Below are 17,592 nucleotides of genomic sequence, written 5' to 3'. Positions count from 1 at the left end.
GCTTTTTTAATAAAAAGAGAAACATTGATCATACAAAACAAGGGGTGCCATTCGGCCCATTGTGTCTATGTTGGCTATCTGGAAGAGGGATCCCACTAGTCCCAATCACCTTGTTCTTTCCACATGAACCGCCAGATTCACGTGAAAACCATTGATAAATTGCACCCTTGATTGTGTGTGTATGTATTATTTAGAGTTCACTCTGTCGATGGCTAGGCCAGTGTTTATTGCCCATTCCCTAATTTCCATTGAGAAGGTGGCAGTGAGCTGTATTCTTGAACCGCAGCACTCTCTCTACACCCCCAGTGTGGTTAAGGGGCGGGGGGGGGGAGTTCCAGGGGCTTGATTCTCCGATCCTGCGGCTATATCTGCGGGATCCGTCTGGTCTTACAACCAGAAAGTCGGCGCCGATCCCGCACCAATCCTCTGCCCTGTGGGGGGCTAGCAGCCACTCAGTGTAATGCTCCCAGCTTTACCTGCGGATACAGCCGCAGAATGGCCAGGTCCGTGGCCTTGCATGCGCATGGCGGTGGCCGCACCGTGCATCATGGTGCCGGCCACGCCTGGATTCGGCCTGCCAAAAACATCCCTCCCTGTAACCACCCCAGCCACACCCGGACCACCCTCCACCAATCACCCCAGCTGCCGCCGAAGCCCTCCCTGCCAGCGGAACGCCCCCCCCCCCCCCAAGGCTGTGGCGGCGTTGGACTCAGTCCACAGCCGCCACGTGAGGTCCCCGAACGGTGTGAGCACACGAGCGACGTCATCGGGGACTCGGCCCATCATGGGCGGAGCATCGGCAGAGGGCCTCAGGTGACATCCTGAGGCCATCCATATGGCGGAGGGGTCGGAGCATCGTAAAAACGGCGCCACCCCTGATTCCAGCGTAAAAATGGATTCTCTGGCCAATTGGCGAACGCCATTGCGGCATCGGCGATCAGATAATCCACCCCAGGATTTTGAACCAGCGACAGTGAAGAAATGGCGATATATTTCCAAGTCCAGATGTTGAGTAACTTGGAGGGAAATCTGCAAGTAGTTTCCATGTACCTGCAAACCTAGTCCTTCTAGATGGTAGCAGCCATGGGTTTACATGGCTGCCTGGGGAAACTTGGTGAGAACGTGCAGTGCATCGCGTAGATGTAAACATTGAACAAAGAACAAAGAAAAATACAGCACAGGAACTGGCCCTTCGGCCCTCCAAGCCCGTATCGGCCATGTCATGTTTACCGCGATGGAGGGCACCACGGAGGCGCAGTGGGTTAGCTCTGCTGCTTCACGGCGCCGAGGTCCCAGGTTCCATCCCAGCTCTGGGTCACTGTCTGTGTGGAGTTTGCACATTCCCCCCGTGTCTGCGTGGGTTTCGCCCCCACAACCCAAAGATGTGCAGGGTAGGTGGATTGGCCATGCTAAATTGCCCCTAATTTGGAAAAAAAATAATTGGGTACTCTAAATTTAAAAAATAAATGTTTACTGAGGTGCAGTGAAAAGTATTGTTCTGCGTACAGTCCACTTAGATCGTTCTATACATGAAAAAACATATGACATATGATGACGTTCCTTTGGAGTGTCAGTGCAAACATGGTGGGACGAATGGCCCCTTTCAGCGCTGTAACAATTCTGTAATTCAGTGAAGATATTAAATTTGGAACAATGTCCAGGCAACTGTACCCTGGTAGCGGGAGCTTGATTCGGCCTGTCACCAGAATTCAAAGAATTTAGAATCCCTACAGTACAGAAGGAGGCCATTCTGCCCATCAATTCGATGTCGACCCTCCAAAAGAACACCCCACCATGTCCACTCTGCTGTCGACCCCACTCAATCCCCGAATCCCTGTTTCCTAACCTGCATAACCTGGACACTAACAGGCAATTTGGCATGGCCAATCCACCTAACAATTATTGGTCACAATGCCGGTGATTGGGGTGAGGTAAACCATACCCTTATGTTTTTGTTAATGATGCCCCAAGGAACAAAAATGGCATCTATTGAGGTGGGCATAAGGTTAAGTCCCAAGGAGTGGTACAGTATACACATTCCGCTCACATGGATATGCAAGAAATTGAGCTGATAGTTTGTCGCTTATGACTACAGACGACTGCAGTGGGGAATTGTTAACATTGTGTTGTGTACCCCTGCAATACCTTCAAGCTACTCGGCAAAATATCTACTGACATACAGGGCTTATGCTCAGGTCCCGACTGCCCCCATACCATTCTCTCGGGAAATCAAATTATTGGGAAGAGTTTAACAGCCAAGAATCAACCAAAGAACAAAGAAAAGTACAGCACAGGAACAGGCCCTTCGGCCCTCCAAGCCTGCGCCGACCATGCTGCCCGTCTGAACTAAAATCTTCTACACTTCCGGGGTCCGTATCCTTCTATCCCCATCCTATTCATATATTTGTCAAGATGCCCCTTAAACGTCACTAGCGTCCCTGCTTCCACCACCTCCTCCGGCAGCGAATTCCAGGAACCCACTACCCTCTTTGTAAAAAAACTTGCCTCGTACATCTCCTCTAAACATTGCCTCTCACACCTTAAACCTATGCCCCCTAGTAATTAACCCCTCTACCCTGGGAAAAAGTCTCTGACTATCCACTCTGTCTATGCCCCTCATAATTTTGTAGACCTCTATCAGGTCACCTCCGTCGTTCCAGTGAGAACAAACCAAGTTTATTCAACCTCTCCTCATAGCTAATGCCCTCCATACCAGGCAACATTCTGGTAAATCTCTTCTGCACCCTCTCCAAAGCCTCCACATCCTTCTGGTAGTGTGGCAACTAGAATTGAAAACTATACTCCAAGTGTGGCCGAACTAAGTGTCTATGCAGCTGCAACATGACTTGCCAATTTTTATACTCAATGCCCCGGCCAATGAAGGCAAGCATGCCGTATGCCTTCTTGACTACCTTCTCCACCTGTGCTGCCCCTTTCAGTGACCTGTGGACCTGTACTCCTAGATCTCTCTGACTGCCATTCCCTGTATATTCCCTACCTCCATTAGACCTTCCAAAATGCATTACCTCACATTTGTCCGAATTAAACTCCATCTGCCATCTCTCCGTCCAAGTCTCCAAACAATCTAAATCCTGCTGTATCCTCTGACAGTCCTCATCGCTATCCGCAAGTCCACCAAACTTTGTGTCGTCTGCAAACTTACTAATCAGACCAGTTACATTTTCCTCCAAGTCATTTCTATATACTATGAACTGCAAAGGTCCCAGCACTGATCCCTGCGGAACACCACTAGTCACAGCCCTCTAATTAGAAAAGCACCCTTCCATTGCTACTCCCTGCCTTCTACGATCTCGCCAGTTCTGTATCTATCTTGCCAGCTCACCCCTAAACCCGTGTGACTTCACCTTTTGTACCAGTCTGCCATGACGGACCTTGTCAAAGGCCTTACTGAAGTCCATATAGACAACATCCACTGCCCTACCTGCATCAATCATCTTTGTGACCTCCTCGAAAAACTCTATCAAGTTAGTGAGACACAACCTCCCCTTCACAAAACCGTGCTGCCTCTCGCTAATACGTCCACGTCCATTTGCTTCCAAATGGGAGTAGATCCCATCTCGAAGAATTCTCTCCAGTAATTTCCCTACCACTGATGTAAGGCTCACCGGCCTGTAGTTCCCTGGATTATCCTTGCTACCCTTCTTAAACAAAGAAACAACATTGGCTATTCTCCAGTCCTCCGGGACATCACCTGAAAACAGTGAGGATCCAAAGATTTCTGTCAAGGCCTCAGCAATTTCCTCTCTAGCGTCCTTCAGTATTCTGGGGTAGATCCCATTAGGCCCTGGGGACTTATCTACCTTCATATTTTTCAAGACGCCAACACCTCGTCTTTTTGGATCTCAATGTGACCCAGGCTATCTACACCCCCTTCTCCAGACTCAACATCCACTAATTCCTTGTCTTTGGTGAATACTGATACAAAATATTCATTTAGTATCATAGAATCATAGAAGTTTACAGCATGGAAACAGGCCCTTCGGCCCAACCAGTCCATGCCGCCCAGTTTTTACCATTAAGCTAGTCCCAGTTGCCCGCACTTGGCCCATCACCCACTATACCCATCTTACCCATGTAACTATCTAAATGCTTTTTAAAAGACACAATTGTACCCACCTCTACTACTACCTCTGGCAGCACATTCCAGACACTCACTACCCTCTGAGTGAAGAAATTGCCCCTCTGGGCCCTTCTGAATCTCTCCTCTCTCACCTTAAACCTATGCCCTCTAGCTTTAGACTCCCCTACCTTTGGGAAAAGATGTTGACTATCTACCTTGTCTATGCCCCTCATTATTTTATAGACCTCTATAAGATCACCCCAAAGCCTCCTACGCTCCAGGGAAAAAAGTCCCAGTCTATCCAGCCTCTCCTTATAACTCAAACCATCAAGTCCCAGTAACATCCTAGTAAATCTTTTCTGCACTCTTTCTAGTTTAATAATATCCTTTCTATAATAGAGTGACCAGAACTGCACACAGTATTCCAAGTGTGGCCGTACCAATGTCTTGTACAACTTCAACAAGACGTCCCAACTCCTGTATTCAATGTTCTGACCAATGAAGCCAAGCATGCCGAATGCCTTCTTCACCACCCTGTCCACCTGCGACTCCACCTTCAAGGAGCTATGAACCTGTACTCCTAGATCTCTTTGTTCTATAACTCTCCCCAACGCCATACAATTAACTGAGTAGGTCCTGGCCTGATTCGATCTGCCAAAATGCATCACCTCACATTTATCTAAATTAAACTCCATCTGCCATTCGGCGGCCCACTGGCCTAATTGATCAAGATCCCGTTGCAATCCTAGATAACCTTCTTCACTATCCACTGTGCCACCAATCTTGGTGTCATCTGCAAACTTACTAACCATGCCTCCTAAATTCTCATCCAAATCATTAATATATATCACAAATAACAGTGGACCCAGCACCGATCCCTGAGGCACACCACTGGTCACAGGCCTCCAGTTTGAAAAACAACCCTCTACAACCACCCTCTGTCTTCTGTCGTCCAGCCAATTTTGAATCCAATTGGCAACCTCACCCTGGATCCCGTGAGCTTTAACCTTCTGCAACAACCTACCATGCGGTACCTTGTCAAAGGCTTTGCTAAAGTCCATGTAGACAACGTCTACTGCACTGCCCTCATCTACCTTCTTGGTCACCCCCTCAAAAAACTCAATCAAATTTGTGAGACATGATTTTCCACACACAAAGCCATGCTGACTGCCCCGAATCAGTCCTTGCCTCTCTAAATGCTTGTAGATCCTGTCTCTCAGAATACCTTCTAGCAACTTACCTACTACAGACGTTAGGCTCACCGGTCTGTAGTTCCCAGGCTTTTCCCTGCTGCCCTTCTTAAACAAGGGCACAACATTCACTACTCTCCAATCTTCAGGCACCTCACCTGTGGCTGCCGATGATTCAAATATCTTTGTTAGGGGACCCGCAATTTCCTCCCTAGCCTCCCACAACATCCGGGGATACATTTCATCAGGTCCCGGGGATTTATCTACCTTGATGCGCTTTAAGACTTCCAGCACCTCCTCCTCTGTAATATGCACACTTCTCAAGACATCACTATTTATTTCCCTTAGTTTCCTAACATCCATGCCTTTCTCCACCGTGAATACCGATGAGAAATATTCATTCAGGATCTCACCCAACTCTTGTGGCTCTGCACATAGATGTCCTTGTTGATCCTTAAGAGTCCCTACTCTGTCCCTAGTTACTCTTTTTCCCTTTATGTATCTGTAGAAGCTCTTTGGATTCTCCTTTGCATTATTTGCCAAAGCAATTTCATGTCCCCTTTTTGCCCTCCTGATTTCCCTCTTAACTCTATTTCGACAATCTCTATACTCTTCAAGGGATCCACTTGATCCCAGTTGTTTATGTATGTCATATGCCTCCTTTTTGACCAGAGTCTCAATATCTCGAGTCATCCAGGGTTCCCTACTTCTACCAGCCTTGCCCTTCACTCTAAAGCGAATGTGCTTACCCTGAACCCTGGTTAACACATTTTAAAAGCCTCCCATTTACCAGCCGTCCCTTTGCCTGCCAACAGTCTCCCCCAATCTACCTCTGAAAGTTCCTGTCTGATACCATAAAAATTGGCCTTGCCCCAATTAAGAATTTTAACTCTTGGGCCAGACCTATCATTCTCCATAGCTATCTTAAAACTAATGGAGTTATGGTCACTTGTCCCAAAGTGATCCCTCACTAACACTTCTGTCACTTGCCCTTCCTTATTTCCCAAGACGAGGTCAAGTTTTGCCCCCTCTCTGGTCGGTCCATCCACATACTGAATGAGAAATTCCTCCTGAATACACTCAACAAATTTCCCTCCATCCAAGCCCCTAATGCTATGGCTGTCCCAGTCAATGTTGGGAAAGTTAAAGTCCCCGACTATTACCACCCTATTTTTCTTGCAGCTATCTGTAATCTCCTTACATATTTGCTCCTCAATTTCCCGCTGACTATTTGGGGGCCTGTAGTACAGTCCTATCAAGGTGATCTCTCCCTTCTTATTTTTCTGTTCCACCCATATAGACTCAGTGGGCGAACCCTCGGATATATCCCCTCTAAGTACTGCCGTGATGTTCTCCCTAATCAAAAATGCCACTCCCCCTCCTCTCTTACCTCCTGTTCTATCCTTTCTATAGCATCTGTACCCCGGAACATTGAGCTGCCAGTCCTGCCCCTCCCTTAGCCATGTTTCAGTCATAGCTATAATATCCCAGTCCCATGTGCCCATCCATGCCCTGAGTTCATCCTGAGGCCCCTTGCATTGAAATAAATGCAGTTTAATGTAGACTTTCCTGGCTCTCTGCCCTGCTTTCTCTGGTCATGCTTTACACACTCTCCCTTCCTGCCTTTTGTTTCCGTCCCCACTGACTTCCTACATCGGTTCCCATCCCCCTGCCACATTAGTTTAAACCCTCCCCAACTGCACTAGCAAACACACCCCCGAGAACATTGGTTCCGGTCTCACCCAGATGCAGACCGTCCGATTTGTACAGGTCCCACCTCCCCCAGAACCGGTCCCAATGTCCCAGGAATTTGAAACCCTCCCTATTGCACCATCTCTCAAGCCACGTATTCATCCTAGCTATCCTGTCATTCCTACTCTGACTATCACGTGGCACTGGTAGCAATCCTGAGATTACTATCTTTGAGGTCCTACTTTTTAGTTTAACTCCTAACTCCCTAAATTCAGCTTGTAGGACCTCATCCCGTTTTTTACCTATATCGTTGGTGCCTATATGCACCACGACAGCTGGCTGTTCACCCTCCCCCTCCAGAATGCCCTGCAGCCGCTCCGAGACATACTTGACCCTTGCACCAGGGAGGCAACATACCAACCTGGATTCTCGTTTGTGTCCGCAGAAACGCCTGTCAATTCCCCTTACAATTGAATCCCCTATCACTATAGCTCTTCCACTCTTTTTCCCGCCCTTCTGTGCAGCAGAGCCAGCCACGGTGCCATGAACCTGGCTGCTGCCACCGTCCCCTGGTGAGCCATCTCCCCCAACAGTTTCAAAAACGGTAAATCTGTTTTGGAGGGAGATGACCGCAGGGGATCCCTGCACTGCCTTCCTACTCTTCCTCTGTCTGTTGGTCACCCATTCCCTATCTGCCTCAGTAATTTTAATCTGCGGTGTGACCAACTCACTGAATGTGCTATCCACAACTTCCTCAGCATCGCGGATGCTCCAAAGTGAATCCATCCGCAGCCCATTTCCTCTGGCTCCACACATAGATTCCCTCGCCTGTCCTTCAGTGGGCCCACCCTTTCCCTGGCTACCCTCTTGCTTTTTATGTACGTGTAAAAAGCCTTGGGATTTTCCTGAACCCTATTTTTCAATGACTTTTCGTGACCCCTTTTAGCCTTCTTGACTCCTTGCTTAAGTTCCTTCCTACTTTCCTTATATTCCACACAGGCTTCGTCTGTTCCCAGCCTTCTAGCCTTGACAAATGCCTCCTTTTTCTTTTTGACGAGGCCTACAATATCTCTCGTTATCCAAGGTTCCCGAAATTTGCCGTATTTATCCTTCTTCTGCACAGGAACATGCCCATCCTGAATTCCTTTCAACTGACACTTGAAAGCCTCCCACATGTCAGATGTTGATTTACCCTCAAACACCCGCCCCCAATCTAGGTTCTCCAGTTCCTGCCTGATATTGTTATAATTAGCCTTCCTCCAATTTAACACATTCACCCTAGGACCACTCTTATCCTTGTCCATCAGCACTTTAAAACTTGCTGAATTGTGGTCACTGTTCCCGAAAAACTCCCCTACTGAAACCTCTACCACCTGGCCGGGCTCATTCCCCAATACCAGGTCCAGTACAGCCCCTTCCATAGTTGGACTATCTACATATTGTTTTAAGAAGCCCTCCTGGATGCTCCTTACAAACTCTACCCCGTCCAAGTTCCTAGCACTAAGTGAGTCCCAGTCAATATTGGGAAAGTTAAAGTCTCCCATCACAACAATCCTGTTGCTTTTACTCCTTTCCAAAATCTGTCTACCTATCTGCTCCTCTATCTCCTGCTGGCTGTTGGGTGGCCTGTAGTAAATCCCCAACATTGTGATTGCACCGTTCTTATTCCTGATCTCTACCCATATAGCCTCGCTGCCCTCTGAGGTGTCCTCTTGCAGTACAGCTGTGATATTCTCCCAAACCAATAGCGCAACTCCTCCACGCCTTTTACATGCCCCTCTTTCCCGCCTGAAACATCTAAACCCTGGAATGTTTAGCTGCCAACCCTGTCCTTCCCTCAACCAGGTCACTGTAATGGCAACAACATCATAGTTCCAAGTACTAATCCAAGCTCTAAGTTCATCTGCCTTACCTGTTATACTTCTTGCATTAAAACATACGCGCTTCAGCCCACCAGTCCCGCTGTTTTCAGCAACATCTCCCTGTCTGCTCTTCCTCAGAGCCAAACTGGCCCTATTCTCTAGTTCTCCCTCAATTTTGTCACCTTCTGACCTATTGCTCAGCTACCCACCCCCCTGCCATACTAGTTTAAACCCTCCCGTGTGACACTAGCAAACCTCGCGGCCAGGATATTTATGCCTCTCCAGTTTAGATGCAACCCGTCCTTCTTATACAAGTCACACCTGCCCCAGAAGAGCTCCCAGTGGTCCAAATAACGGAAACCCTCCCTCCGACACCAGCTGTTTAGCCACGTGTTTAGCTGCTCTACCTTCCTATTTCTAGCCTCACTGGCACGTGGCACAGGGAGTAATCCCGAGATTACAACCCTAGAGGTCCTGTCTTTTAACTTTCCGCCTGGCTCCCTGAACTCCAGCTGCAGGACCTCATGCCGCTTCCTGCCTATGTCGTTAGTACCAATATGTACAACGACCTCTGCCTGTTTGCCCTCCCCTTCAGGATGCCCGCTACCCGTTCGGAGACATCCTGTACCCTGGCACCAGGGAGGCAACATACCATCCTGGAGTCTCTTTGATGTCCACAGAAGCGCCTATCTGTGCCCCTGACTATAGAGTCCCCAATGACTATTGCTCTTCTTCGCTTTGACCCTCCCTGCTGAACATCAGAGCCAGCCGTGGTGCCACTGCTCTGGCTGCTGCTGTTTTCCCCTGATTGACTATTCCCCCCAACAGTATCCAAAGCGGTACACTTGTTCGAGAGGGGGACAACCACAGGAGATTCCTGCACTGACTGCCTGCCCCTTCTGGTGGTCACCCATCTCTCTGCTTACAGCTTGGGTGTGACCACATCTCTATAACTCCTATCTATGATGCTTTCCGCCACCTGCATGCTCCTAAGTGCATCCAATTGCTGCTCCAACCGAACCACACGGTCTGTGAGGAGCTGCCATTGGTTACACTTGCTGCAGATGTAGTCGACTGAAACGCTGGAAGTGTCACAGATCTGCCACATCTCACAGTTGGAGCACTGCACTGAGTGACATTTAAGCACTAATTAATTAATTAAAAATAAACACTTGAATTATTGTCAGATTGAGTTACAAATAACTATATGGCCCTGACGCTAGATGATTTTTACTGTAAAATTAAATGCTAAATACCGATCTCTGCCCTCAGGTTTAGTTACCCCACTATCTAGTTAATCAATTAGATTTATTTTGCAATATATATTTTTTCAAATTTAACAGTTTCCCAACCAGCCAATCAGGTCACAGCTTTACTGTGATGTCACTTACAGTCCCCCCCCCCCCCCCCACCCCACACACACAATTTGAAAAGGTAATAAAAATAAAAATCACTTACCTTCCCAGGACGCTCTCTGGTTCTCTCCCTGCAGATTAACAATTACAGGCCAGAAGATAGAGAACAAAACGGTAGGGAAAAAGCACCTCCTCCCACTCTGCACTGAATTACCTCACTGCACCAAATTACCAAATAATCAAGTTCCAATTCCCACTCTGGATGTGTCTCACTCACTCAGGCTGTGTCTCCTTCCCCTGCGCAAAGCTTACTGAGTGTGCTTTCTGTACATCTTTTATACAGAACTCAGCTAACCAGGGTGACTCACACTACTTAAGCTTCAAACAGAAGAATACAATGTACACCCTTGTGCCACTAAGCAGGCATCAGGTGACTGACAGATAACTGCCTCTCAGCAATTAGGGTGGGGGTAGCTTCAGCCAATCAGACACTAAGCTACACATTGCACTTTCAACTGAAAAACAGCAAAATTAGAGTTACCACTTACCTTTCCTGATTACCTCACTGCACCAAATTACCAAGTTCCAATTCCCACTCTGGATGTGTCTCACTCACTCAGGCTGTGTCTCCTTCATCTGCGCAAAGCTGCTACTGTCTATCACTGGTGGAGGGAGTGAATGTTTGTGGATGATGAAATGAAACTGGCTGCTTTTTCTGGATGGTGTGGCGCTTCCAAAATGATGTTGGAGCTGCAGTCACCCAGGCAAGTGGAGAGTTTACCCAGTCATGATTTGCCGTATCCACTGGGTTTATAACCTACAGTTGATGTGGGCTGTTGTGGTCTTTTGAAGCAAGGCCATGACCATTGTGAGCTGGTGACTGGGTAGCACCCTTGAGTCCTGCTCTAATACAGGGCTGCCAACCAGCCAACTAGACACTCCTCGGTTCTCAGCAATTTGATCTAGCTGAGCACTTCATTACCCCCGTAGACTCCAGCTAGCAGGGAATCATCCCTAGTCTCTCCCCATTCCGACAAAGCCTGATGCATGATTTGGAAATAACTCAGCACCCCTGTATTTCTATGGATTCGGGAGCTTGAAGATCTAATCCAGCTCTAGAATTTGGTCCTCTCCCCTGCACTTTGTTCACTTGTGGGCATTCCTCCCTTCTCCTCATTCTTCTCCCCCTCATTCTCTGTTATTCCCCTCCTCGAGTCCCTCATCCATTCCCACTGTTGTTCGCAGCTCCTCCAATCATAGATTACATCTCTCCTATTCATGCTCACAGATTAAATTGATCATTATTGGCTGCAGCGAAGGGTCTCTGATAACTGTCTGCCTGCCCAAAATCACAATATGGACATGGCCATGATCCCAGGTAAATTACAAGCAAGCCAAAAGTTGACCAATCCACACCGAGCTCAAATCCAAACTAAGGCAATCTGAGTATCTGAGTCGTTTGAATTGCAGTAAAATGGAACTACGAGTGAAAAGCTGGTGGTGGTAAAAATGACCACCAAAGTATTGAATTGTCATCAAATTTAATCAAGTTTGCCACTGTCCTTTAATGACGTCAACATCTGGATAATGGATCACTTCTTTATAAGGAGTAACACCACTGAAATGTAATATCTTTTGTCTCTCTTTCTAGTAAAAGTTGGGGTGCCTTTTACCACCAGAGGATGTGTTTCCGAGAACATGTGCCAACCAATACGTTTGGTCGAGTTTTCTATAATACTGAATGAGGTGATGTGTTGTGAGGGGGATCTGTGTAATGGTGATGTGAGCACTACCACAGGTAAAGATCACACAGCCACAGTGGAGGGGATCAGTGCTATTTCCCTTGTATGTTTTGGCAATATTGAACTAGCCAATGCCCTTGAGTCACTGAACTCTGTTCCCTACAAGGACCAGGTTCAGCGTGGAAAAGCAAGTTTCAGCAAAGTTGTTTCCCATCTCATTGTTACGTGTTATTTGTTATTTACAGCACAGAAGATGGCCATATGACCCATAGTGTCTGTAACGGCTTGCAAAAGAGCTACCCAGCAAGTCCCATTACCCAGCCCAATCTCTGTCGCATTGAGATAGCTTTTACATGGGGTTCCTCCCTCTTAGTTACAGCTCATCTGAACACACTGATCTACAGACACACATCAACCTGGTTAAGACGGCTTTATTATTCCAAGCTTGGTACATGTACATGGGAGAGAGATGTGGATAAATGCCGAAATCACTCTGTCTGACACTGGTATAATCACACCAATTATAGAATTTCCCAAAAATCAATAGCCCACCTTAGTTGAACTTGATCCAATCCTTGGAGCTGTCAATTTTATATTGTCCAATAAAATTTACTTTAGGCAAAAATGATGACTTGTGATCAGCTCATGATTTAACCCCATCCTGTCACCTGCTGTTTACTAGAATCCTGTGTCAATTATAAAGTTGCTTTTCTGATATTCCCAACCTAAGTCTCACAGGCAGTTCCTGCCCTCCGCATTACTCATCTCGAGGCAGGATGCCAAAGTTGGTTTCGTCTTTACACCATGGATTGTCTAAGAAAAGATATTGGGGTGCTGATAAGTCCTGTTCACTGAGATGACTGTGTTATTGGTGACCACACAATCCTGTTTCTCTCAAAAACATGGGCAAGTTAGCTAGCTTAAATCCCATCATGCATTATGCCCACTGCTTGTAGCAAGAGTTTGAATGCTTATTACTGCTGTGTCCTAAAAATACATGTTTAATTGTTAATAATGATTACTGGATATAATTTCTATGATAAATCTCAATCCTTAATTAACTAACTTATGTAGAACTATTCTAGTGTTGTCTTAGCTATTCAGTTTTAAGGGGTCTCCTCTCTGGACACCCCCTTCAGTTCCCCCCTTTTGGCCCTTGGCTAGCCCAAGAATAGGCCATTAAATAGACAGACTGAATTTGTTGGATTCAGGCCAAGGTGTGGAATGGTCACTAGGTAAGAGCTGTGACAGTTCCTCTTTATCTAGGGGGCGACTGTCTTTCCGCCATTCCCTAATTCGTCGTCTGAGGCAACAGTGTAATAAGAAAGACGAGCAGATAAACAGCTGCAGAATTACAACAATGTGCGATATAATGCGTATCCATGGATGGATATTGGTATTCAGTCCCCAATTTCATATTGTAGAGAAAAAGTTCTGTGATTTAAACAGTTCCTCAGCCTTCTCAGCGGGAGTCTTAGTGAGCTTCCGCTCCTTGTTCCAGAGGTGGTCAATCTGCATTGCCTCCTGCAGAAGTCCTTTCCAGTCGGCCCGCAAGTGCGAGATGTGTGGAAGTCCCTTCTGGACATAGCGGTGAATCTGTTCGTCATCATCTGTTCGATCAAGGTCATTTGCTTCCAGGATGGACACATCCTGTATGGAGTCAATTCATGATGGCTAATGGTAATTGACTCAGATAAATTGGTTAGAACAACGTTATGCCCAGGAAATTCACACACAATGCCTCACTTGGTATAATTGCTATACAACTTCACAATGTAGTAATTGATCAAGTACTGAGCACTATTAAACACAATCTGGCTGTTTATTTTGACTGCTAATGTGCAGTTCTCATATGTAGTGTACCCGCAGTAATCCTCTGTACTAATCCTGTCCGGGCGCAACCAGTTATTTCCCCCTCTGAATATCCGGAGGTCGATGGAGTCTATCCTATCTGCATTTTGGATTGCATTTTCACAGGCATCCTTTAGTTTAATTAACACCCTATTCCCATAGTGTCCCAAATTGTTCACCCGGAGAAGTTCATGAGTACTGTTCTCCCATGCTCTGGGAATATGCAACATCATTCCCACTAGGAGGATGTGGCTATCATTGGCAAAAGGAACGCGACTGGCCAACATCAATTCCCTTAGGCGTTCAGGAGTTTGGTGAGTTGTTTTTACCCAAGCCTTCAATTGTCATTGCTCACCCAATTAGGTACTCGATGTGCATTGTAGCCAGTTAAAATGGCTAACTCCCGATTTAAAATGGCAAACGGCAAAGGCTGATGGGAAAGTCAGCCAACAGGACACAAACGAGCAGCTGCAGGTTGAGTGTGTATTTACCTCTGGAAAGACCAGACAAGATCGATACCGGCAACCATCAACATAACAAAACACCAGCCATCTGCATATTAATGAGCAATCCCCAGGAACAATGAGCAATATTTAGAAACATAAAGCCAAACCAGACTCTTCGGCGCCAACAGGAGCCTACACAAAATGAGGTGAACGAACACCTCAAGACCGCCCATCGATCAGGGAACCGCTCCAGCATTGGAGAAAATCAAACCAAGTGATTGGGACAAAGTCCAATCACTTGGAACCAGGTACAGGGTCCGCCCCAGAAGGCGGGAAGCCCCTGGGGACTATAAGAATTAAGCCCCAAGTTCAAATTGTTCTTCTTGACCGGGTCACTCAGCAACGCGAACCAATCCTTGACAGTGACTGGTCCAGCCATCGCTGATATCTAGTAAGTCTTACTTCAACGCTCGCTACGAGATAGGCGCTCCGAGCTACCAATCTGTACCAACTTCGTATCCCGCAGGCTCAGAACCCGAACAAAAGGCCATTCGTTTCCCTGACCTGGTGGGCCAGTTCCAAGTTAAGTACTGGCCTGTTAGTCGTAGAAGTAGCTTAGACGTAGAATTTATGCCTGAGTAGTGATTACTGTGTATAATAAATGTGCTTTGATTTAAATCTTACTAAGCGGTGTATTGGATTATTGATCATTACCCGGACTTGAACCACGTGGCGGTCTCATAAAGATACCTGGCGACTCAAGAGCAAAGGTGAAAGAAACAGAGCAATTAAACTGAGGCAAAAGTTAGCAACATTATTTGGCAACATCCTGACGGGGCCCGATCTAGAAGTGGAAAACCACTCCGGGAGAACATAGAAAATACAGCACAGAACAGGACCTTCGGCCCACGATGTTGTGCCGAACCTTTGTCCTAGATTAATCATAGATTATCATTGAATTTACAGTGCAGAAGGAGGCCATTCGGCCCTTTGAGTCTGCACCAGCTCTTGGAAAGAGCACCCTACCCAAACTCAACACCTCCACCCAACACCAAGGGCAATTTGGACATGAAGGGCAATTTATCATTGGCCAATTCACCTAACCCGCACATCTTTGGATTGTGGGAGGAAACCGGAGCACCCAGAGGAAACCCACGCAGACACGGGGAGGACGTGCAGACTCCGCACAGACAGTGACCCAAGCCGGAATCGAACCTGGGACCCTGGAGCTGTGAAGCAATTGTGCTATCCACAATGCTACCGTGCTGCCCTTGAGAACAAATAAATCTACACTATATCATTTAACCGTAATCCATGTACCTATCCAATAGCTGCTTGAAGGTCCCTAATGTTTCCGGCTCAACTACTTCCACAGGCAGTGCATTCCATGCCCCCACTACTCTCTGGGTAAAGAACCTACCTCTGATATCCCTCCTATATCTTCCACCTTTCACCTTAAATTTATGTCCCCTTGTAATGGTTTGTTCCACCTGGGGAAAAAGTCTCTGACTGTCTACTCTATCTATTCCCCTGATCATCTTATAAACCTCTATCAAGTCGCCCCTCATCCTTCTCCGTTCTAATGAGAAAAGGCCTAGCACCCTCAACCTTTCCTCGTAAGACCTACTCTCCATTCCAGGCAACATCCTGGTAAATCTTCTTTGCACCTTTTCCAAAGCTTTCACATCCTTCCTAAAATGAGGCGACCAGAACTGTACACAGTACTCCAAATGTGGCCTTACCAAAGTTTTGTACAGCTGCATCATCACCTCACGGCTCTTAAATTCAATCCCTCTGTTAATGAACGCGAGCACACCATAGGCCTTCTTCACAGCTCTATCCACTTGAGTGGCAACTTTCAAAGATGTATGAACATAGACCCCAAGATCTCTCTGCTCTTCCACATTGCCAAGAACTCTACCGTTAACCCTGTATTCCGCATTCATATTTGTCCTTCCAAAATGGACAACCTCACACTTTTCAGGGTTAAACTCCATCTGCCACTTCTCAGCCCAGCTCTGCATCCTATCTATGTCTCTTTGCAGCCGACAACAGCCCTCCTTACTATCCACAACTCCACCAATCTTCGTATCGTCTGCAAATTTACTGACCCACCCTTCAACTCCCTCATCCAAGTCATTAATGAAAATCACAAACAGCAGAGAACCCAAGAATTTGAATTAGAGATCCAATTGGAAACAGAAAACCACAAGTGTTCAAGCAGTTCTGATCAATAGTCATAATTCGGAAGTGTATGTATGCATGCATAACTAACAGGTCTATAAGGTAAAACTGATAGATTTTTGTTGCGACAAAACTGTCGGAAGTTTGTATATCGGAAAGTGGCGAAAGCCGTACCCATATTTACAGCACCGCCTTAGCTCCCCTGTTCCAAATTTAAAAGAAGCATTCAGATAGCAAAGATGGCAATGCAGGCAATGCAGCGCCTCATGAATCCTGAGGAATTTGCGATCGCAGCGACCAGCAGCAGTAGAGTGGGACAATGTCCCATTTGGGAAGAAGCGATCAGGAAATATCTCAAAGGGAAAGGATGGCCCCTTTGGAATGAATTCTGTGATAACGAGGAATCAGGTCCCGGGAGTATGGGACATACTTGTTGGGAGAACCTGAGCGAGATCCACAAAAAGAGCTTAGGGAAAGCTCACAAGCCGATGTCAATCGTGTCCTGCTTGGCACAATTGCGAGGCACAGAGGAGGTCGTTATGACGCTCCGGAAAGAAGTTGAGGGCATACATCAGATGAGTAAGGTCGATGTAAGCGAGGTAGAAAAGGAGAATTTAGACTTGAGAAGGAAATTGGCAGCGAAAGATGGAGAGGTGGATGACGCCAAAAGGGCTCACCAGTCTTGTCTGGCGCACTTAAGCAGCTTCCAGTCTCAATGCGAAAAGGCCTATCAGGACACGCAACGTGCAGTCCTGGTACGTGCAGAAACGGAAAAACAGGTAGAGGCATTACAAAAACAGTGTAGCGATCTAAAGGCAGCATTAAGAGCACTCCATGCTGCCACCACAGAACAAAGACAAAGCACGTTAGATCACGCAAAGTGCCGGAAGCAGATTGCAGAGCTGCAATCACTGCTTTCTGTTCAGAAAGGTTTTCAGGAAACCTTTGGAGAAAGATTAGATCAGGAAGACGGCCCTGATTGGGAAGAACTGAATGAAACAGCGCAGAGATATGTTCAGGGAACATGTGCGCAGGGAAAGCCACAAAAGAGAAAAGCACCCCAACCCCCCACACAGCAGATATTTCAAGCTCCAATGAACCCTGTAACCACCCACCGCACAGCCACATCGGACGATGCGGAATATCGATATTCCACCCCCTCAACAGTGACCCAATTACGGGACGCGTG

The 17,592-nt window shown here is 46.9% G+C and overlaps 1 protein-coding gene across 1 annotated transcript in view; it reads left to right on the top strand.

Annotated features, from left to right (window-relative positions):
• Nucleotides 1-17,592, top strand: part of LOC140387094 (uncharacterized) — a 571,970-nt gene that overhangs the window by 512,462 nt on the left and 41,916 nt on the right. Inside the window, exon 15 of the mRNA XM_072470103.1 lies at nt 11,832-11,978. Within this exon, the coding sequence (XP_072326204.1) occupies nt 11,832-11,978 (147 nt within the window). The remainder of the gene's footprint in view (nt 1-11,831; nt 11,979-17,592) is intronic.

This window comes from Scyliorhinus torazame, chromosome 12, assembly GCF_047496885.1.
Source record: "Scyliorhinus torazame isolate Kashiwa2021f chromosome 12, sScyTor2.1, whole genome shotgun sequence".
NCBI classification, from domain to species: Eukaryota; Metazoa; Chordata; class Chondrichthyes; order Carcharhiniformes; family Scyliorhinidae; genus Scyliorhinus; species Scyliorhinus torazame.
Note: the sequence above shows the minus strand (reverse complement) of the source record. Positions and strands in the feature narration are given on the sequence as shown.